Genomic DNA, 22,538 nt, shown 5'->3' on the forward strand with positions numbered 1-22,538 from the left:
AGGTAGGCATCCTATGACGGTGCCACGTTGAAAGTCACTGAGCAGTTCACTAAGGCCATTCTACTGCCAATGTTTGTCTATGGAGATTGCATGCCTGTGTGCTCGATTTTATACACCTGTCAGCAACCGGTGTGACTGAAATAGCCAAATTCCATAATTTGAAGGTGTTTCCACATACTTTTGTATATATAGTGTGTTACAATGAGTGCTAAAAAAAATTTATCCCACCAACACTCGCACTTAACTTTTTCTACTAGCAGACTTTGCCGATAACTACTTTGACAAATGTACTTACTAGGACAAAGAAATGTGGTCGTCTCCCCTAACCATCTTAAGATGAATGCACTAACTAAGTCGCGCTGGATAAGAGCATCAGCTAAATGACGTAACTGTAAATGCTCATCCCCAGTGAGGTCAAGGACAGGTGAAAATCCGCAAATAAGTACCCCAGTTACACCTAACTGGTTATCTACCCCTCTCCCTTGCCTGAGAAGCTGATTGTGGCCTGATGTCCCAAAGGGTACGACGACAATTAACTAACTGCAGGTTTACTAAGGACAGGTTAACTAAAGATGAAGGAAGTTGCCTTTCTTTTACACACTTTAGATTACACTTTTTTGGTCACATTATTTGTTTTCCTCATGTCACCTGTCAGTTGTAATTGTTGTAGTACTAACTTGTTTGGTTGGGTGGCAGAGAATACAGCCAGCCAACTTGGAAGTGAACCATGTAGCATAAGAAATGGTTTATCAATTTCATAGTAATTAATAGGTAGCATTGATAGTGCCATTTTAATTAACGAAATGGACAAAAATAGTTCCTTTTTAATTTTATTACCCAAACAAAGAAAATCTGGATTTTTTAATTAACAATACAACTGTCTACCTATCCAGGATGAACAAAAAGAGAGATAGGGGGTAGGAAAGGAGAGAGGGAGGGAAAGCGACAGTGTGGGGTTTGTGAGTGTGTCTGTGTGTGTCTGTCTGTACAAACCCCCATTAAAAAAAGGAATTGGAAAACTGAATATTGATATCTGCCCTCCAAAAATGAACATAAATCTTTCAACAAATCAACTACATCCAAGAAGATAAAGAGCAAGGGAATAGATGGATTGTGACAGAGCGATGGGGAAGGAGGAAAGGGAGTATTCTTAGTTTTCACAAAGTCTTATAAAAACGCTTGGCAGAAGATACTGTATACCATGTTAATCATCGTCACTGCTTACTAGATCTATTAGTTTAGAAACAATTTACCAGAAAACCAATAGTTTGCAATAAAAACCCCTTTCAACACACACACACATATATACCTGGCCCCTGAAAACAGGGGAGTTAAGAGTTGCCAAAGGAAAGGAAGGAAGGAATGGAGGAAGGAAGGAATAGAACAAAATAAAAAAAAGATGGATGGAGTTTGTCGGTTGCCAGGTACGATATGCCCATTTTAATCAAGACACTCAATGCCTAATACAAACGCATGGGGGTGCTACCTCTATATACACATTGTATTGTATAGTGTGTGTGTGAGTGTATTTTTGTTTGAAAGAAAGATGAAGAGGAGTGACAGAGCGAAGATGAATGGGAGGAGAGGGTGATCGAATTGACAATGTTTTGGCAGTGTGTGTGTGTGTACGTGTCTGGTGGTGTTATCATTCAGTGGCGCCGTTTCTTCTTGCTGCTGGGGGGCGGGCCTGACGAGCGGCCCTTTCTCTTCCTATTGGCCGACGAGGTCTCCTCCGCGTCCTCATAGTGAGACTCTTTGTCCGCTGAGGGAGGGGGGGTAGAGGGAGACGTGTCAATACCAAACAATTTGCAACCGATTTCATAGCCCCTTTTCATTATGTGAAGTGTGTCAACAAACATTTTTTTTTTTAAAGTCGAAAGTGTCATGGGTCGTTGAATGAAGAATTTCCAATTCACATCGGATAACAAAGTATTATTTTCCAGTATTTCTCAGGCTTTTCTATACCAGGGACCAGCAAGCAATAGTACCTCTTGCATCAGGAACGGTAAGCTATGATTCTCTCCTTGGGGGGGACCCCTTACATTAAAATGGGCATGTAGTAAAGTAGACTCACCTTTCCTGGCCTCCTCTTCCAACTCGTCCCAGTCTTTACCGCTCTCCTCTTCACTGCCCAGCGATGCACTGTAGTCTGAAATATACACACACACACACACAGTACTAAGTCTCTGTATGTGTTTGTATGCGTGTCAGACAGTGAGTCAACGCAAGTGATGTGTGTGTGCGCATGTGTCAGTAAATGTGTGCGTAACTCAACATGATGCGTTACCATTACCAGAGTCCTCGCTCTCTGAGTCATAGTCTTCATCACTGTCTTCCTCCTCTGCCTCGCTCTCGTCTGCCGAGGGGTTGAATGTCTCATCTTCCCCTGACTCCGAGTCATCCTCCGCTCCCTCCCCCTGAAAGAGACAGATGTCAAACATCTTCATTTTAACACAACACTTCATGTTTTCTGTCTTGTAATAATAGCTCAAATCACACACACGCTCCACTCACACCAGTGTTCATTTCTTCAACATTAACGAAAATACTTGTCAACAACCTATTTTTCCTGATGAAAACTAATGACGATAACAAGATGAGATGCCCTAGACAAAAATTTAAAAAACAAATTACTTTTCATTTTAGTTGACAAATGTCACGAGAGTTCAATGTGAGACTAATGGACATTCAATTTGACATGAAGCTCCTTTTCATCCGTTTTGTCCAATCATAAGCATGCATCCCTTTGCAGAATATATAATGCAATCCTCTCATTGGCTGATAACGTCTTTCTGAGCGGGCTGATTGAGAGTTGACCTGGCTCTCCCACACTTACAGCTCCCGGTCACTTCAAATCACTCTCGGACTCTTTTGAACTGGTGCTCAATTAGAAAACATGTCTTTAAAAATCATTGCTTTCATATAAGCCATTTTTGCTCTGATAACATCACTCTACCATGTGCTCTGTTGTTATTAATGTGTGTTGTGGTTGCTTTTTTCCCCCGATTGGAAAAAAATGCTTTTTTGCTGAATAAAGTACAGTATTACTTCTGGCAGTGTTGGAAAGCTCATATTCTCCCCCCTCCGACAGTTATGATGGGGAGAAAATCAGAGCTAAATTGTTTAACCTGTAGGCTTTATGTCCTATATGGTTAATTATGGCTGGCATTGGTTACAATTTTTCCAGCTAAGGTATATGAGGCAATGGTAGTCCTAGTTGGACAAGGCTATTTGAAAGTACACATGATGCAAGTAAGAGGTCAATATTAATTATTTAATGGAAAAGATGCACTGAATAAAATGTGACCAAAACTAGACCACAATTGTCCAGTGTGTCACCTGATCACTAAAACTAATGAAGGAAGAAATTACTAAAATGTGACTATTAAGACCAATATATATATCTTTTTTTTTTTCTTCCCCCAAATCAAATTCTGTCACATGCGCCGAATACAAGTGTAGATCTTACCGTGAAATGCTTACTTACAAGCCCTTAACCAACAGCGCAGTTCAAGAAGAGCTAAGAAAATATTTACCCAATCAAATAAAGTAAAAAGTATAAAAAGTAACAAAAACGAGGCTATATACAGGGGGTAACGTTACCGAGTCAGTGTGCGGAGGTTCAGGTTAGTTGAGGTAATTTGTAAATGTAGGTAGGGCTGAAGTGACTATTTTGAGACTAAATCTAAAATAGCTGCCAAAATTAACATTGGCTGGCTCGCTCACACACATTCCCCCCTCACCTCACTCTCCGGGTCTAAAAAGGACCAGCCCCCCTGTTCAAAGAAGCCCTCTGGATCATCCACTATAGTCTTCATGATCTTAGTCCAGTTCAGAGACTGGACCCCCTCTGTGTACTTGATATCACAGGAACTGGAGGGAAGACAGCACGAAGGGGGGGGGGGGGGGGGGGGGGGGGCAGAGAGAGACAGGTTTTTAAAGTAGTTATTCTTTTTAGGCGTAACACTTGGTAAAACACATCAATTGAAAATCGAATTCCTTTCCCGAGAAACTCAGAAAAATTCATTCACAGTTAAAAGGGACAAGACTAAACCATTAAAATATGTTCATAAAGAGACGTATTGGTATATGACATTTAGCGGACACTTTAATCCAGAGCGTTTTACCGACGCGCTTACATTTTCGTATTGGTAACCCAAGTGGGAATCAAACCCACGGCTTGAGCATTGCGAGTGGCACACTACCGACAGCCACACAGAACCAGTTGACTTACTTGAGCCACTCCTTGATGGGGTCCAGTGAGTTGACGGGCACGGCGTTGATCATGGTGACCTTCTTGCTGTAGTCCTTGTAGACGATGACCACGTCAAAGTTCTTCAGGTGGAACTGAACACGCTCAAAATGAACCAGCTCCACCTCATCCAGAGTCACCACGAACGGAGGCTGGAGATGGAAAGGAAGAAAACGGGAGGAAAAGAGAAGAATATGTATACTGCTGAATGTCCCTTTTAACCTACTGAGGATTTGATTCGATCTGTAGTAAAATATCTGCCTTAAGGCCCAGCTCTGTTTAAAACGCATGGTGGAGAATGCAAGCAGTACTGCTAACAATATCAGTGAAGGTGAAGTATTAGTATTCATATGTGCTGTAGTATTAGTAGTAGTATTCATGTGTGCTGTAGTAGAAGGCACTCACCCACTCAGTGGTGTTACACAGGGAGCTGGATGTGGGCTGCAGCAGGCAGGTACTCCTGTAGGGGGCACCCTGGAACCTGAACACACAAAACCATTCAGCAAATGTCCTCAACAAGTCTGATATTCTTCAAAACTTTAACACTGTTTTATACAGTTTATTACTTGAACACCCAACTCCGTGCTTCCCACCCCTAAAGCTAGAATCCTCAATTTAAACAATTACAAAGCGGGCATCCTCCTCTGTTTTAGTAAAAAGCTGAGGGATGGGCCTGGAGAAATGTAAACACCAGAGCTGAGCCAACCAACATTTGAAATAACTAGTTCAAGTACTTCAAGTACAAGTACTTACTTCCATTTAGTTTGGTTGTTTTCTGAGCTCAACGCGCCATTTCTCTACAGGACATATGAATACTACTACTACAGCACATATGAATATTATTACTACTACAGCACATGTGAATACTACTACTAAACATAGTTAAGTGCAGAAAACGTGGTAATTAACGACAATGACCAGAATCCATTGCGCCTACAGCTGCCTGTTTTCATTGGTTCTTGCCCAGGCAAGCAGACATGTAGAGTAACCACTCTCAAATTCATAAACAGAGCTAAAGATGCAAGGACTGACCATCCAAGATATCAAAATGATAGTTTTAAACATGTTTTGAGGCTATACAGCACGTTTACAAACACTGGAGTAAAACAAGCTTATATTTTAGGTTCTGATGGGACATATACAAGTTATATGGATGTAGCACACACACACACACCCCTATTCAAAGTGCCCCACCCTGCCAATATCCCTCAACTCTCCCTCCCATCCCCCCTCCATAATGATAATAATAAATGCCATGTAGCAGTCACTTTTATCCAAAGTGACTTATAGTCATGCTTGCATACATTTGAAGTACATTTTACTCCATCCCTCTCTTACCCATACACTTAGACGGCAGATCTTTGTATCTGTCCCATTATGGCGTCTGAGGACATGGGCAGTGCCATCGAGGCTATATCCATTTTGAAGTAGTCATTTTCTTCTTCTACTCCTATATGCGCTGGTAAACAAACTGAAAGGGTGCATACTGCCACCTGGAGTGTTTTTTAAAGGTATAAAGCCAAGGTTGGTGATTTACTGCCTCCTGCAGTTTATGGAATGTTTGCTCACAAATATAATTAAGTGGCTGACCCCAATAGGAAGTCGCACCCAGTTCACGACTTTAAAAATGGTGGAAGTCCTCAAATGGCAATTAGTCCATGCAAAAAGTTATTTCCAAGTAGCGATGTCATCTCTCTCTATGCTCTTACCCGAGGTCTCGGAAGGGCACTTCGAACTCCAGCTCCTCCTTGGTGAGGGTCTCCACCTTCTCGATGAAGTTCTTGAAGGCAGACTTGAGCTTGTGTCTCATCTCCCTCTCCATCTGCTCGGCGTACAGGTCGTCGCGGTCGTGCATGTGCTGGTGCTTGCCCAGGTCTGTGGTGATCTCACCCACCTCTGTGTAGAACTGTACATCCGTGTGACGCTTCTTACCAAACATGATGGCGTTCTGAAGGTGGACGAGGAGGATAAGTCAAAACGGACACACAAATATACACACACACACACACCAAAATCAAGACCCCTCCAAGTGCCACCGGCAAAAGCATAGACCCAAATACCCACAGCTTGACTACAAACGCATACGAGATCAGACATGAACTAAGCCTAAGTTTATCGCAACACACAAACACAGGTAAGTACCTTGAGGTGGAAGTGCAACACGATGATCATCTCTCCGTCACAGGGCTGGAAGAGGGAGTGTTTGATGTTGTTGTAGAGGATGTCCACTTTGTCCCCGCGGACGGACGTGAAGCGGAAACCTGGCCAGACATACACACGTTATTAACCAGGTTCGTTGATTGATAATACATTCTTGTAATCTTTACAGCAACAATCTGATCTGGAGACAAAGAAAAAAACTTTCCCCTACTAGTCTCGTCCACTCCCTCGAGCCTAGAGTTCCAATTATACATGAACTCTTGAAGGGACTCACAATTACATTGTAATTTGAACTCTGCTCCATCCGCCCCTTTCCTCACCATTGGTATGGGCCTCCAGCGACCCCTGCATCCTCTTCTGGGCGATGTTGGGCCTGATGTAGAGGTCTTTGAGTTTGGGGTTGGAGCGGTTCAGGTTGATGACCAGCGAGTCCTGCTTGACGATGCCCTCTTTCTCCTTCTCCTCAGCCTCCCGGGTCTTGTAGCGCTTCTGCACCTCCTTGATGATGCGGAAGGCGTTCTGGAGGTTGGTGGACGGGACCGTTGGGTCGCCTGGCGCCTTGAGGTTCGACGCCCGGTACGTACTGCGGGGGGGGGGACAATGGTTAGACATAGCAGCAGTTGGACACAAAGATGAATACATCAAACACACGTGCGTACACACAGGGTCTACCAAACCACCTGCATTATATTTGATAGCAGTGAAACCTACTGCAGTAAATGGGTGCGCACATATGTTTAATGTCTTCTTACATTTCTTTGACGAAGGTGGCGTCAGGGTTGGGGAAAATGTTGCCCTCGTTGCGTCCCAGAGAGCTGCCAGGAACGTAGAAGTTTATCCTCAGGTAGGTCCAGTCTCCTTCCACCGACGAACTGATGTTCTACACACACACACACACACACACACGGACAGACAGAGACACAAACGTGGAGAGATGGACACAAATGGCAAGTTTTTCCTCAGATAGGTGTATTGTGTGTGAAAAGAGGTCACAGAAATCCAAATATGCATTTTGTGAGTGAGTGCACGATATTAGAGTGTGTGTCAGGTACCTTGATGGTAGCGATATGGAAAGGGGTGGCGATGCCGAAGACCGGCATGACGACAGTCTCGTATTTCTTATCGATGAAGATCTTCATATCTCGAATGTCTTTCTCTCGAGGCATCTGAGAGCCGTTCTTGTAGGAGACATTGGACTTTCTGGACCTAGAGGATAAAGACACAGGGAAATGCTTAATTTAATCATTCAATTCATTTGGTACCACCACACATTTTTGGAAAGTGCATTTACATAAAAACAGGGAGAAAGTGAAATCATTAATAATATAAACCATTCATTAAAAATGCTTTTAGACAGTGTGTGCTTCAGACTATGTTCAGAAAACTCAAATACAAAATGTTCTACCATAGGCCATTTAGACAAACATAACACCATATAAATCCCCATAACATACAGTGGGGGAAAAAAGTATTTGATCCCCTGCTGATTTTGTACGTTTGCCCACTGACAAAGAAATGATCAGTCTATAATTTTAATGTTAGGTTTATTTGAACAGTGAGACAGAATAACAAAAAAATCCAGAAAAACGCATGTCAAAAATGTTATAAATTGATTTGCATTTTAATGAGGGAAATAAGTATTTGACCCCTCTCAATCAGAAAGATTTCTGGCTCCCAGGTGTCTTTTATACAGGTAATGAGCTGAGATTAGGAGCACACTCTTAAAGGGAGTGCTCCTAACCACAGCTTGTTACCTGTAAAAAAGACACCTGTCCACAGAAGCAATCAATCAGATTCCAAACTCTCCACCATGGCCAAAACCAAAGAGCTCTCCAAGGATGTCAGGGACAAGATTGTAGACCTACACAAGGCTGGAATGAGCTACAAGACCATCGCCAAGCAGCTTGGTGAGAAGGTGACAACAGTTGGTGCGATTATTCGCAAATGGAAGAAACACAAAAGAACTGTCAATCTCCCTCGGCCTGGGGCTCCATGCAAGATCTCACCTCGTGGAGTTGCAATGATCATGAGAACGGTGAGGAATCAGCCCAGTACTACACGGGAGGATCTTGTCAATGATCTCAAGGCAGCTGGGACCATAGTCACCAAGAAAACAATTGGTAACACTTTACGCCGTGAAGGACTGAAATCCTGCAGCGCCCGCAAGGTCCCCCTGCTCAAGAATACATATACATGCCCGTCTGAAGTTTGCCAATGAACATCTGAATGATTCAGAGGACAACTGGTGAAAGTGTTGTGGTCAGATGAGACCAAAATGGAGCTCTTTGACATCAACTCAACTTGCCGTGTTTGGAGGACGAGGAATGCTGCCTATGACCCCAAGAACACCATCTCCACCGTCAAACATGGAGGTGGAAACATTATGCTTTGGGGGTGTTTTTCTGCTAAGGGGACAGGACAACTTCACCGCATCAAAGGACGGGGCATTGTACCGTCAAATCTTGGGTGAGAACCTCCTTCCCTCAGCCAGGGCATTGAAAATGGGTCGTGGATGGGTATTCCAGCATGACAATGACCCAAAACACACGGCCAAGGCAACAAAGGAGTGGCTCAAGAAGAAGCACATTAAGGTCCTGGAGTGGCCTAGCCAGTCTCCAGACCTTAATCCCATAGAAAATCTGTGGAGGGAGCTGAAGGTTCGAGTTGCCAAATGTCAGCCTCGAAACCTTAATGACTTGGAGAAGATCTGCAAAGAGGAGTGGGACAAAATCCCTCCTGAGATGTGTGCAAACCTAGTGGCCAACTACAAGAAACGTCTGACCTCTGTGATTGCCATCACGGGTTTTGCCACCAAGTACTAAGTCATGTTTTGCAGAGGGGTCAAATACTTATTTCCCTCATTAAAATGCAAATCATTTTATAACATTTTTGACATGCGTTTTTCTGGATTTTTTTGTTGTTATTCTGTCTCTCACTGTTCAAATAAACCTACTATTAAAATTATAGACTGATCATTTCTTTGTAAGTGGGCAAACGTACAAAATCAGCAGGGGATCAAATACTTTTTCCCCCCCACTGTAATTCCCATCCTCATTTTTCCATCTCTCCCCAATTATACACAATATACCATCTCTCCTCACCCCTCCATTCCACTCCTTTATTAACTCTAACCAGTATCCTCCCATCTCCCTCCTTCCAAACATCATTCCATCACCGCCACTCCTCTTTTCCCTTGTTCACTCACTTCTGGACCTGTTGCTCTCCTTTCTGTTCCGTCAGACGTCGCTTGGCCTCCTCGTTCACCTGATTTGCCAGCTCCTTCTGGTGAGCCCGCCTCTTCTCCTCTGCCGTCATTTCGTTCTGACCAATCAAATAACAGTGTTCCTCAGTCTGCCCAATCAACAGCAGCCTTTCTCATACACACAGAGTACAGTGAATTTCTCTCAACACAGACAAACACATACCCTAGTCCTGTCCTGAAGTAAAGCTTGTCCACGTGCTCCCTTCCCCAGTAGCTCCTCTGCATCATCTGCATCTTCCTCCTCATCCTCTTCCTCATCATTCTGAAGAGAACAAACAGTTTTTTTTTTAGATACATTTTTATTTTCCTTTATCAAACAATGAGTAACATAACATCGCAAAAGTTTAAGAGGGCATAGAGCCCTAAAATAAACATTTTAATATATGAAATAGATGTGTATCTTTCAGGATTGGAGAGGGACAGAGTGAAACAAGAATCCAAGAGAGACGGTGGTCATCTTTCATACCTTTAGGAAAATTCCAACGTTCTTTAACTTCTTCTTGACCGGTGTGAGAACTGTGGCGGGATCATCCTACAAGATACGCAGACATTTAAAATGCACACACACTGAATGTTAGGTGTTTTTTTACTACTGTCAATGTGCTTATATCAGATATAAAAAATTATATTAACAGAACTATATGTTTGACTCTGTAAAAATTAAACAAAAGTGTGTGTGTGTGTACCGGTTTTACTATACTTCTGAGTACCAGAGGTCCTCACAAGAACAGTAAAGCAAGGAAAATTATAACAAGTGAGGATATGTTGAGGGTCCTCACAAAAACAACGGCCATTTTAAGATTAGAGGTTCGGGTTAGAATTGGGGTTAGGAGTTAAGGAAAATAGGATTTTGAATGGGAATCAATTGTTGGTCCACAAATAGTCTTACAAACGCGTGTGACCGCTACTTTGTTGAGTTGTACAGAGTCCTATGAACAGGGCATATTTCTGCTCCTTTCATCTCCCTTATCCCTCTCTCCTACCTTGTTGATCTTCACAGTCTCCTATGAACAGGGCGTATTTCTTCTACCCCCCCCATCCATCCCTCCCTCTCTCTCTCCTACCTCATTGATCTGTACAGAGTCTCCTATGAACAGGGCGTATTTCTTCTACCCCCCCATCCATCCCTCCCTCTCTCTCTCCTACCTCATTGATCTGTACAGAGTCTCCTATGAACAGGGCGTATTTCTTCTGCTCCTCCTTCTTCCCCTCCTTATTCACCAGGTCAGCGAAACCCAGGCTGATGCTCAGTACCATACCTAAAAACATACATACGTAAAGCACACAGTTATGAAAGCGTCCGCTCCCCACACACACACACACACACACACACACACACACACACACACACACACCATGTAAAATTGCCCCCGTCTGAGACACACTGACACAATACCATGCCTACAAAGTAACCTACTCCTACTCAGTAAGACAGTACAGTGACTTGACTTTTCTCACCTTTCTTCAGTTTGTACTGGTTCTTGCTGTTCAGGACCAGGGAGCCCTCTCTGAACTCTATCCCCATGGCAAACCTACAACAGGGAGAGAGAGGGGCCGCACAATAAACAAATGGGGAGCCTGTGTCAGAAGTTAAGAATGTGTGGTTGTGTGCACGTGTGTGAGAGAGAAAGAGAAAAAGAGTGAGAGAGTGTGTGTGCGCGCGCGAGAGCAAACGGGTACGTGTCGCGGCCTACCCTAGGTTCTTGGTGAGTTTGGCCGCCAGGTCTGGTTTCTCCTTCTTAACGTAGTTCAGCACGGCATTGTACGCGTCGCAGATTTTCACACCTATAAAAGAATAAAGAAAAGGTTAGGTTTACGGCAACCACGTGTACCCTATCCCGCAAACACACTCCCTCTCATCTACAGCCCTCTCTCCCCTCGAGGTGTTTGAGCAGCGCCAAGCTTATGTCCTGCATCTCCCCCATCACACACACACACACACACACACACACTCCCTCCATCCTTCACCCACCATGTTTGAGCTCTTTGAGCAGCTCCTCCTCCACCTGTAGCAGGAAGCTGTAGTTGTCCTGCATCTCCTGTGGGGGGTCCACCATTAGGGTCCGGACCAGGTTGGAGCAGTAGGACTTGTAGCGGATGCCCATGGCACACGTGATGGCCCCGAAGTGCATGTGATTCTTGTCACTGTCATAGGGAGTTATAACAGATGTATACAATAATTATAATTGGGGTATAATGGGTTAATAGAGGTTATAATGTTTTAGAAAAAGGAGTCTGCTATGACAGGTTATGTACAATTTGATACAGTTTCTTGGGTCTTTCTGGTCAAGAAAAAGGGGATGAAATGAAAGATTGACGACTTTGCAGTCACAGGTCAGTTAAGCGGTAAACTGACGATTGATCGTAGTAAAAAAAGGCAACCCCATGGAAACGGTCATTCACTCTAGACATCGCCATGGAAACGGCCATTACCTGACGACGCTGAACTTGAGGCTGTAGTTGCCCCCGCTCTGTATAATAGGGGGGTAACACATCTCCACTGTCGAGGGGTCCACTCCCCCGAGGTACTTCTTCTCCTCGATGGCCTTCTCCACAGACTCAGCCAGCTTACTGTGGCGCACCTTCTGTTAGGGCAGACAGATGGGGACAGACTGTTAAGAAAGGAAAGGAATGGAATGGATTCAAAACAATTTGGACGTAAACTGTGAAGCTTACATCTATGTTTGCTGTATGATGTTCTTTCAGGCCAGTCTAGCCCGGTTCCAATACTTTGAAAATGCATCCTTTCTTCCTAATTTGAAAGATAGCACTGATCTGACATGACTCGATTGGTGAAAGCTGGTGTTGGCTCAGTGATTACTCCATGGGAGAAAGGAAGGTAGGGAGAAAGGAAAAAAGAAAGGAAGGATTTTAAAAGTACTCAAACAGGACCTAGATCTTCTCTCGTGTCCTTCCTTACCTCATCTGCGTCTACGATCTCCATGACCCTCTCCTTGAAGAACTTAGAGTAGACCTCGCTGGTGACGGCTGCAGCTTTCTTCATCAAAGCCAGCTCCCCATCCTCCTTCACAGCCATGGTGTAGGCCACTACCGCACTGATGTCCACCTGGGAAAAAAGACGGGGCGGAAGGGGTTAAACTATATGAGGATCCACAAACCAATGAGTAGCTACTTGTACATTACATGCGTACAAGCACGTCACAGACATATCCCTGGGTCGGATTTTCGGCCTGCTAACACACACCCCATCATCCCGCCATCCCTCCTTTCTCTCACCTTCTCCAGGCCCTCAGCAGTGATCATGTCATTCCAGCTCTTCATGTACTCTCCGGGGAACTTGTCCTTGCTGAACACACCTACAGTCTTGCCCTCCTTACTGGCCCTGATCGCCTCCATCATCTTCTCAAAGTTAGCCTTGTTGCTTTCGTTCTGAGGGGCGGGAGAGAGAGAGGTTTTGAGTGTTATACCGACAAGCTTGAACACATTCATGTGAGCGAGTGAGCATACTCACACAGGCTTTCCCCTCACACAAAAACACAAGCGCTCACAAACATGAGCTGGCAAGGCCTCGCTCTCACACAACTTTGCAACTACAAATGGCTATGAGACTTGAACAACCGCGCGGACCCGATGTGTCACACATTACAAAGGACAGGCATGTCGGGGAAAAGACGCGTCAACACTGACAATCAGTGATAGACCATCCCGAGTCTACCAAGCAGTGCTTACCTTTTCCCTGACGAGCAGCGTGATTGGTGGAACCCCATTGGCGTTCTCGTTGCCCTTGGTGACAGCAACCTGTTTAAGGAACTCCACCTTCTTCTTGCTGGCCAGGAAGATGATCTTAGACTCACAGAACACCATGATGGTGTCGGTTAGCTCATAGCCAAACAGCCATGTCTTCAGAAAAGAGGAAGGGAAGAGAGGAGGAGGAGAGCATACATGTTATTCTCTGAAACGGTTGCTGATGCTAGAGTAGGGCTGGGCGATACGGCCTAAAAATCATATAGATTTCTTTTTTCAAACTTGTCGTTTAATGTTCTCTCGAAATAAGCTTTGTCGTACAATTAAAGGTCAAATACACTGCATTTCAAACAGTCAGGAACAACCTAATGAATTCAGGGCTTGCGAAAATTCTACCTAGGCTAAATATAAGCCTTCCACAACCATAAGACCCACTTTTTGTAAACATTTACCAGAACCATGCATAATGGACATTCACTAATAATGACTTAAGTTCTTGTAGCAGGCATTTTAGACAATGAACACAGCTCTCAAACAGGTAGCCTAGTGGTTAAGACCGTTGGGCCAGTAACCGAAAGGTTGCTGGTTCGAATCCCCGATATTGTGTAGCACACGCCAGATGATCTAGTTACAGTATGAAATTCACAAATAAATGTTTGCCAGCTAGATACCCTAGAACTATTAAGTTAAATGTCTAAAATGTGCGAAATGCTCCGCATTTGTGCATTTGGATTGATGGCCAACTTGAATTATCTAACTAAGTGCTTAGCTTCTTCCAAAATCAAGCTTTGTTTGGTAACAGCAGAGAATCCCCTACTGGATCAAGAGTCTTGCTGTCTAATATTTGTTTTGTGTGTGCAGCAAACTGTGCTTTTTTATTTACTTGTATAACTTTGAGCTGGGATGTCTGTCCTGCAAATACTTTAGGTCAGAGACAGGTGAAATGCAACAACCTCTCCCTCAACGTGAGCAAGACAAAGGAGCTGATCGTGGACTACAGGAAAAGGCGGGCCGAACAGGCCCCCATTAACATCGACGGGGCTGTAGTGGAGCGGGTCGAGAGTTTCAAGTTCCTTGGTGTCCACATCAACGAACTATCATGGTCCAAACACACCAAGACAGTCATGAAGAGGGCACGACAAAACCTATTTCTCCTCAGGAGACTGAAAAGATTTGGCATGGGTCCCCAGATCCTCAAAAGGTTCTACAGCTGCACCATTGAGAGCATCCTGATTGGTTGCATCATCGCCTGGTATGGGAACTGCTCGGCATCTGACCGTAAGGCGCTACAGAGGGTAGTGCGAACGGCCCAATACATCACTTGGGCCAAGCTTCCTGCCATCCAGGACCTATATAATAGGTGGTGTCAGAGGAAAGCCCATAAAATTGTCAGAGACTCCAGTCACCCAAGTTATAGACTGTTTTCTCTGCTACCGCACAGCAAGTGGTACTGGAGTGCCAAGTCTGGGACAAAAAGGCTCCTCAACAGCTTCTACCCCCAAGCCATAAGACTGCTCAATAATTCATAAAATCGCCACCGGACAATTTACATTGACCACCACCCCCTTTTGTACACTCGCGTTTGTTTGTTACCTATGCATTGTCACTTCGCCCCCACCTACATGTACAGATTACCTCAACTAGCCTGTACACTGACTCGGTACTGGTGACCCCTGTATATAGCCTTGTTAATGTTATTGTGTTACTTTTATTATTGCTTTTTATTTTAGTCTACTTGGTAAATATGTTCTTCTTCTTGAACTGCACTGTTGGTTAATTACTTGTAAGTAAGCATTTCACGGTAGTCTACACTTGTTGTATTCGGCGCATGTTCAAATTGTTAGCATTTAGTTAGCATTCTCTATGGGATTTTACATGTAAGCATTGCTACCCTTTGGATTATAAAGGCTCAGCAGGGGTTGGAGAGAGAAAAAAAAAATGTAAAAAAAATGCCCATTGTGTTCAGTGCCGTTATTACAGTACATCCCTGTATGGCACAAAGTCGGTATGAGAATCTGGATTCCGCCCAAGCCTCATTCAGATGTTGATATCAAATGGCCTGCCTTATTTTTTCCTTATATAAGTTGTTTTTAATACTTATTGCACATATATAAAAACACTGACTCGACAGCTAGTATAACAGTCTTTGGCTAAAATGCTGCTAGCCGTATGTGGTACCGCAATGCCACAAACTGAGCATACATTTTCCAGAATCAATGTTCATTGATACTCCCATTTTAGTGGTGTCGGGCTCTGCGCTCAATTTGAGGAGTTGAGACAAAGGGTATCATTAGAAAGGTTAACTTCTCTATTACAGTGAAATAATGTCTCAATGTCTTTCGGTGTCCATATGACCCCTTCTGTTGGACTAAATCTCAAATGTAAATAGTGAGTTGAAACCGCTTGTCAGAGAGGAAGAAGTGATCTCGCCATCTTTGTTGTTGTAAGTGGCAGGCGGAGGGGCTTGGTGTGTGTGTGTGTGTGTGTGTGTGTGTGTGTGTGTGTAAACAGAAAGGAAGAGCCGAAGCGAGAGGTTTCACGCTTGCCAAAATCTGTCAAAAATAAGCCCTATGCATTAATGGGTTTATTCTGGATCTAAGCTTGTTGCCTGCCTTGCCACCGTCGGGACGACTCCAATTGTTAGGGCAGAGACATGAGCATCTCATCGTTATATACAGATATCTGGTGTAAATGGGAATGTGCAAAGAGCACACAAGGAGCGAAGGAGACGAGACCAAAAAGATGACGAGGTCAAACGCTCATTAAAACAACAATATTGCAGAAAAAGTTCAAGTAGAATTAATCAAATGATTGAGATATATATATATATATATATATCTCAATCACAATCAATCACCCAGCCTTATGCTTGAGTGTAAACTAGCTATGTTTCTTCATTAGACAAGTCATAACACACATGTAAATGTGCGTGAGCTCACACACACACACACGATTTGAAGTCAGACTGTGCAACAAGTTGTCAAGGAGCCATATTTTCCTGACCGGACCCAAATGACCTTAGGCCCCAGCTACAGCCTACAATTGGGGTCCAGAGTTTTCCCTGATCAGCTCACAGTTAGGAATAACTCCAAGATAGGGGTAAGGTTCATGAGTTTTACCTGCAGGGCAGTGGATTTGGCATATACAATCTCCTCGTCCACACCAACAGAGACCACCATGGCATCCACTTTGCCAAACTCATCTTCTCCTTTCTGATAGAGAAAAATAAAATAGATACTTGATTAATAATACAGGAATGTTTTACATAGTTCTAACTACTCAACCAATGAGCAAAAAGGTACAGCTAGCCACAGTTGTGAGTTTTAGTTGACAAGTTGCTGGTTGTTCTTTTTGAGTGCAGTTTAGTATGGAAAAATTGCTAGTAAGCTACAACCTAGCTAGCTAACCAGTTAAGAACAAACTGAAGTTGATAGCCATCTATTGCTATAGACAGTAGTATCTCAATGTAGCTAGAGAGAAGGTTGCTAGTTAGCTAGCTTGGTTGGCATTCAAATGCAGGGGGATGAGCTTAATCATAAATAACCAAAAATAATAAAAGTGCACTGTGCACGTAACAAATCAATGCCTTGGCGCGATTTTAAAAAAAAGCTAGCTATCGCGCTAGCTTGAACATGTCCAGCTTTCTGATGTTCGATAGTTGCAGGACCGGCACCAGAACGAATCAGTTGGATGGGCATTGACCTTTTTTTAAATGGGTTTTATAGTAAAGACATAATTTAACTGTAAAAATGTATTACGTTTTAATGTGGCATGAACACAACTAGTCGTGATGTTTTCACCTGGTTGTCAAACTAACACTTTAAAAAGCAGGTTACCTTTGCACGTTCGTAAAAAATAATTACAGCTTCCGAAGAGTGGCTGAAACTATCTCACCAGAGAAAGCATCCAAGGGAGCGAAACACGCCCCTCTGTTTTACTATAAATAGCCCATGTATCTGATGCTGTCTGGTCAAAAAGAGTACGACATGCCACTCTTTTTGTCCACACAGCATCAGGCTACACATTGAAACAGAGGGCCGCTGTTTCGCTCGCTCAGATTAGGGAAATCGAATGAATGGGCTGCTGCACAGTCACTATGGGAGCTCTTTCTAGAGCCCCTGGTTAAAATTGTGCATAAGAGCATCTCTAAAATGGTTAACCTAGTGAGAAATGTGATTATTGAAATAAATCTGAGAGTTTGCTTTATTTACTATCATCCAAAATTAAGATAATCATTTTGCCGTGGGCCTCCCTAGTAGCGCAGTGGTCTAAGGAACTGCATCACTACAGACCGTGTTGCAGCCGACCGGGAGAACCATGAGGTGGCGCACAATTGGCCCAGCGTCGTCCGGGTTGTCCTTGTCCCATCGCGCTCTAGCGAATCCTGTGGCGGGCCAGGCACAATGCACGCTGACACAGTCGCCAGGTGTACGGTGTTTCTTCCGACACATTGGTGCGGCTGGCTTCCGGGTTAAGCGAGCATTGTGTCAAGAAGCAGTGCAGCTTGGCGGGGTCATTTCGGAGGACGCACGGCTCTTGACCTTCGCCTCTCCTGAGTCCGTACCGGCGACAAGACTAACTACCAATTGGCTATCACGAAATTGGGGAGAAAAAGGGGTACATTTATTATTAATAAATAAAAAGAAAATAATAGTTTTTTGCCATGTGTAATGCATGTATATTGTAACGACCCTGGGTTTATAAGCGCGGAAATCGACTCTGCCGCTCGAGCATGCTTTTGCGGCACAGTCGATAGCGCGCTGGACTTCGGGCTAGAAGGTCGAGGGTTCGAGACCTGCTCCCTGCCTGCAGTTTCATTACAATATTATGCTACTTTCCATGTCGACAGCACGTGTTACTACATTACACAATATGACGTTTGGGGGGGTAATTACACATTATTGATTACCTCAGATTGGTGATGTTAGTATAAAATGTTAAGTCAACACAATTATACAAGATCAATTGCTTAAAACAAATAAATATTGTTGGTTTTGTCATACTCGCTGGGGGGGGGGGGGGGGGGGTCGCAGGACACAGAACTTAACTATAATTTTATTTCTCAAATGGCACTGATCAGTCGGGGCGGTCTCTCTAAAAAGTCGCTGGCCACCACAGGAGGTTGGCGGCACCTTAATTGGGGAGGACGGGCTCATGGTATTGGCTCAAGCGGAATAGGTGGAATGGTATCAAATACATCAAAACACATGGCTCTGATGCCATTATTATGAGCCATTCTCCTCTCAGCAGCCTCCACTGCTGGCCACACACCAGTCAAACTATCACTTAAATAGAAGCCAACTGTTGTCACTGTTGATATCCTATGGCGGGTCGTGATTTGTTGAAGTTAACAGAAAAAGTGGTTTGTTCCCTTTTCTGTGATGCCAGCCTCCTAAAATCAACATCCGCCATTACAAAATATAGATATAAGCCAACACCTTGTTCTATTTCAGCGTGATATCGAGAGTTCCTCTGTCCAGTGTCTGTTCTTTTGCCCATTTTAATATTTTATTTTTAATTGGCCAATCTGAGATATGGCTTTTTCTTTGCAACTTTGCCTAGAAGGCCAGCATCCCAGAGTCGCCTCTTCACTGTTGACGTTGAGACTGGTGTTTTGCGGGTACTATTTAATGAAGCTGCCAGTCGAGGACTTGTGAGGCGTCTGTTTCTCAAACTAGACACTCTACTGTACTCGTCCTCTTGCTCAGTGGTGCACCGGGGCCTCCCACTCTTTCTATTCTGGTTAGAGCCAGTTTGCGCTGTTCTGTGAAGGGCGTAGTATACGGCGTTGTACGAGATCTTCAGTTTCTTGGCAATTTCTCACATGGAATGGAATAGCCTTAATTTCTCAGAACAAGAATAGACTGATGAATTTCAGAAGAAAAGTTATTTGTTTCTGGCCATTTTGAGCCTGTAATCGAACCCACAAATGCTGATGCTCCAGATACTGAACTAGTCTATTTGAAGGCAAGGTTTATTGCTTCTTTAATCAGAACAGTTTTCAGCTGTGCTAACAATTGCAAAAGGTCTTTCTAATGATCAATTAGCCTTTTAAAATAATAAACTTGGATTAGATAACACAACGTACCATTGGAACACAGGGGTGATGGTTGCTGATAATGGGCATCTGTACGCCTATGTAGATATTCCATTAAAAATCAGCCATTTCCAGCTTCAATAGTCATTTACCACATTAACAATGTCTACACTGTATTTCTGATCAATTTTATGTTATTTTGACGGACAAAAAAAAAAGTTTTTCTTTCAAAAACAAGGACATTATTAAGTGACCCCAAACAAAGTTTTTATTCAAGTTTTTAATATATCAAACTGTTTCTGCATATTTGGTATTAGGAATATAAATGGGGCTTTCAACATAAATTTCCAATGGGGTATTGTAATAAAATTAAAATAAATTAAAATCAGGTAACAGCTGCTGAATGAGATGTATAATTTTTTTATATACCAGACATCTCCAACACGGGTTTGCCCTGCCTTCTCAGATGCTTTATCTGGGATTGATGTGTCTTTCTTTCAGGGAGTGTCTCAGTCAAAGAAATTATCAATATTGGAATATTTTATTTGGATGGGCAAGGAGCTACGGTAGGGCGGGCCATGCCCCCTAAGGCCCGCCCTGGATAGTTGCTGGCTGGCTAGCTAGCATGTTTACTGATGCTAGTTAGCCATGTGAACAAGAAGCAACTAGTTAGTGAAGATAACCATTGTCAAAAAATCCCATGGTACTTTGACATTGTCTTTTGGTGCCAATTTTAGATGTGCAACGCAGAATAGTAATCCATAATTTGCTAGCTAGCTAACGCTGGCAACGAGCTAAAGTGGTTGTTCCACACACAGTGCCAGATACTGGTAACTGACTGGCTGGCTTAGCTAGCTACGCTAATGAATAGATAACTGCCTGACATGGTGAATAATATAACAATGCAGAATAAGTGGCAATGTTGTAGTTATAATTTTTAGGATGTGTAAGATCTCCTGAATGTATTAAATCCACAATAGTGTTTCATGCATGTAAGTCTACCTATATAATCAAAGTGAGGCCTTCCGCTCATTGTTGGGTGCTTTTTGCGCTTCTGTGCAACACCACCATGGCACTCACTCATGCCGAAAACAAAGTCAACCACGCACTTCAAAAACGCGGCTATCGGCGAGTATCAGTATCTAAGCTAGAGCATGATTTTACGAGTTTTACCCACACCTATACAAAAAAAATGATCGTTTCAAACGTGCCGTTTACCTTCCAATTGCCATATAAGCGCTTGATTCGGCGGTAGTACGCTTCCTTGTCCAAGTTTACCGCCATAGCGAGTCTTCTGCACCTTCAAACTTCAGCTCCTGGCTTCTCAGAGTAGCACAGGCCGGATGAGTGTTTGCTGTTTCACGCACTTTCCACGCCTCAAAACCTCTCTATCAAAAGACACTCTTCCTTCCTCCTCGATGTATGGACGATTGTTACGTTCAATTCTTCCCAAGATGTGCCTCTATGGCTATGTTGCTCAATTAAAAAAAATCGCCAACAAATGTTTACATTAAATACGCGTTTTGTTACAAAAAAGATATTTCGAGTAAAAATGTGAAATTCATAATTTTTCTTGAGATGAATAATTGCATAACATCTAGCTGTTTGTTATCCACACTGGTGCCACGCATAAACGACTCGATTATAATTGATACCCCCCACCTTCTCCGTTTTCTCCTCCTTCTCTCTCCCTCCCTCTTCTTGCAGTCTGTCGAGCACTTTACGTGTCAGATAGGTCAATTCCAATACTCAGCCTATATCTGGCAAGCACATTATTTGGATAAAATAATGCGACATGTTTATTATATAACGGTGCACTAGTTTATATGACACACACGCAATCTTGGTTTGCTTCTGTTTTCCTCTGGACCGCCTGGATTTCTATCTTTATTCGATGTATAAAAAAAATAATATCAGTGTATTAAATCGTTTGATGGGGTTTTCAATTTGGGGCATTTCATGTATATTGTTAGATTGTTACAGTGTATCATTTTATTGTTTTACATTACTCGACAGCGCCTCCAGAACTACATCTGAATACCCACCTCCAGTCGGATTGTGCAAGCGACCATGCGCCCCCCACTACTGTATATTTTCCCTCCACCCCCACTACTGTATATTTTCCCGCCACCTCCAGAATTCGAAATTCCTGAACACGTCACGCTGGAAACAAACGTTTTATTGCACAAACATTTAAAACATCTTCTTCTTACTGCTGGATTGAGATGTGCATGGTAGGCTCTTGCAAATAGTTATTTATCATGCTGATAAAATCATAATCTTTAATAGATTAGTTAATTGGATTTTTTGCTATTTTTTTTATTTTCTTTTACCTTTTAGGGATATAAACCAAAATTCAAACCAAAAATATTACGTTCTGATACATAAAACATTTAATTTTTCCATAAAACATTTTAATCACCATTAGGAGAACAACCTTTTCATTCATTTGTTTTTGCTTTTTTACTATTTATGAACATGTTTGTGCAATTTATGTTCTGCACCCATAATATACTGACGATGACAACTGGTAAGAGATTCGAATTCAGAACCCATAATTTCTCTTTCACTAATCCAATGCCAAGCAAATCTATTGATGCACGTGGTGAAACCATATGAAAAATAATTACTATTGTACAGAATTACGATGTAACAAAATAATTATATTATCTCTATGGGTAAAACACTGATATTGCTTATTTACACTTCACTGCCGTTTTCATAAAGCATCTCAGAGACGAAGTGCTGACCTAGGAACAGTTGTCTTTTAGATCAAAATTAATAAGATTACATATGACAGCAGGGGACATGATCCTAGATCAGCACCCCTACTTAGAGACGCTTTATGAATATGGGCCCAGATTGAGATTAAACAGGAAAAAAATAATGAGGTTAAGAAATCAAGTTATTTTTCCTTTCTCCTACTGAAATAAAAGTACAAACGGGTTTAGTGTTATTGTGTGCAGTGTTTAAATGATTATGTATTTTCTTTCAAATACATTTTTCCAACTCTTATTACACCACATAATGGTTTTTCAAAAACAAACTGTAAACCTGAATGTTCCTAATATGCATACTTTAAAGGAGCCTTCCCATTCAACGGGAATCATTTTCAGTATAGA

At 42.8% G+C, this 22,538-nt stretch overlaps 1 protein-coding gene across 2 annotated transcripts; it reads right to left on the bottom strand.

The window, feature by feature from the left end:
• Positions 1-817: 817 nt before the first annotated feature.
• Positions 818-21,094, bottom strand: LOC106608973 (FACT complex subunit SPT16). Of its 2 annotated transcripts, none has more exons than XM_014207254.3 (24): positions 20,635-21,094; positions 16,499-16,591; positions 13,365-13,535; positions 12,912-13,064; positions 12,595-12,741; positions 12,108-12,259; positions 11,647-11,819; positions 11,369-11,459; positions 11,133-11,206; positions 10,821-10,933; positions 10,141-10,206; positions 9,838-9,936; positions 9,618-9,733; positions 7,465-7,618; positions 7,165-7,292; positions 6,733-6,995; positions 6,395-6,513; positions 5,962-6,200; positions 4,658-4,733; positions 4,235-4,404; positions 3,744-3,873; positions 2,294-2,417; positions 2,075-2,149; positions 818-1,762 (listed from the first exon to the last, which is right to left on the bottom strand). In XM_014207254.3, the coding sequence occupies exons 1-24, from the start codon at positions 20,698-20,700 to the stop codon at positions 1,650-1,652; spliced, it is 3,105 nt and encodes a 1,034-aa protein (XP_014062729.1). In that variant the 5' UTR covers positions 20,701-21,094; the 3' UTR covers positions 818-1,649. The 2 variants fall into 2 exon arrangements, with proteins under 2 accessions (XP_014062729.1, XP_014062728.1); XM_014207253.3 differs by having other exon boundaries at positions 2,288-2,417; positions 20,635-21,093.
• Positions 21,095-22,538: the final 1,444 nt, after the last annotated feature.

This window comes from Salmo salar, chromosome 07, assembly GCF_965601325.2.
Source record: "Salmo salar chromosome 07, fSalSal1, whole genome shotgun sequence".
Taxonomy (NCBI): Eukaryota; Metazoa; Chordata; class Actinopteri; order Salmoniformes; family Salmonidae; genus Salmo; species Salmo salar.

Bases quoted from the DNA above. Each gene is read 5' to 3' on its own strand.
- LOC106608973 (XM_014207253.3), bottom strand. From the start codon at position 20,700: ATGGCGGTAAACTTGGACAAGGAAGCGTACTACCGCCGAATCAAGCGC. The intron at 7,293-7,464 runs GTACCTGACACA...GTGTGTGTGTAG, and splicing joins TCCATATCGCTACCATCAAG to AACATCAGTTCGTCGGTGGA. The intron at 6,201-6,394 runs GTACTTACCTGT...GTCCACCTTCAG, and splicing joins TGTTGCACTTCCACCTCAAG to AACGCCATCATGTTTGGTAA.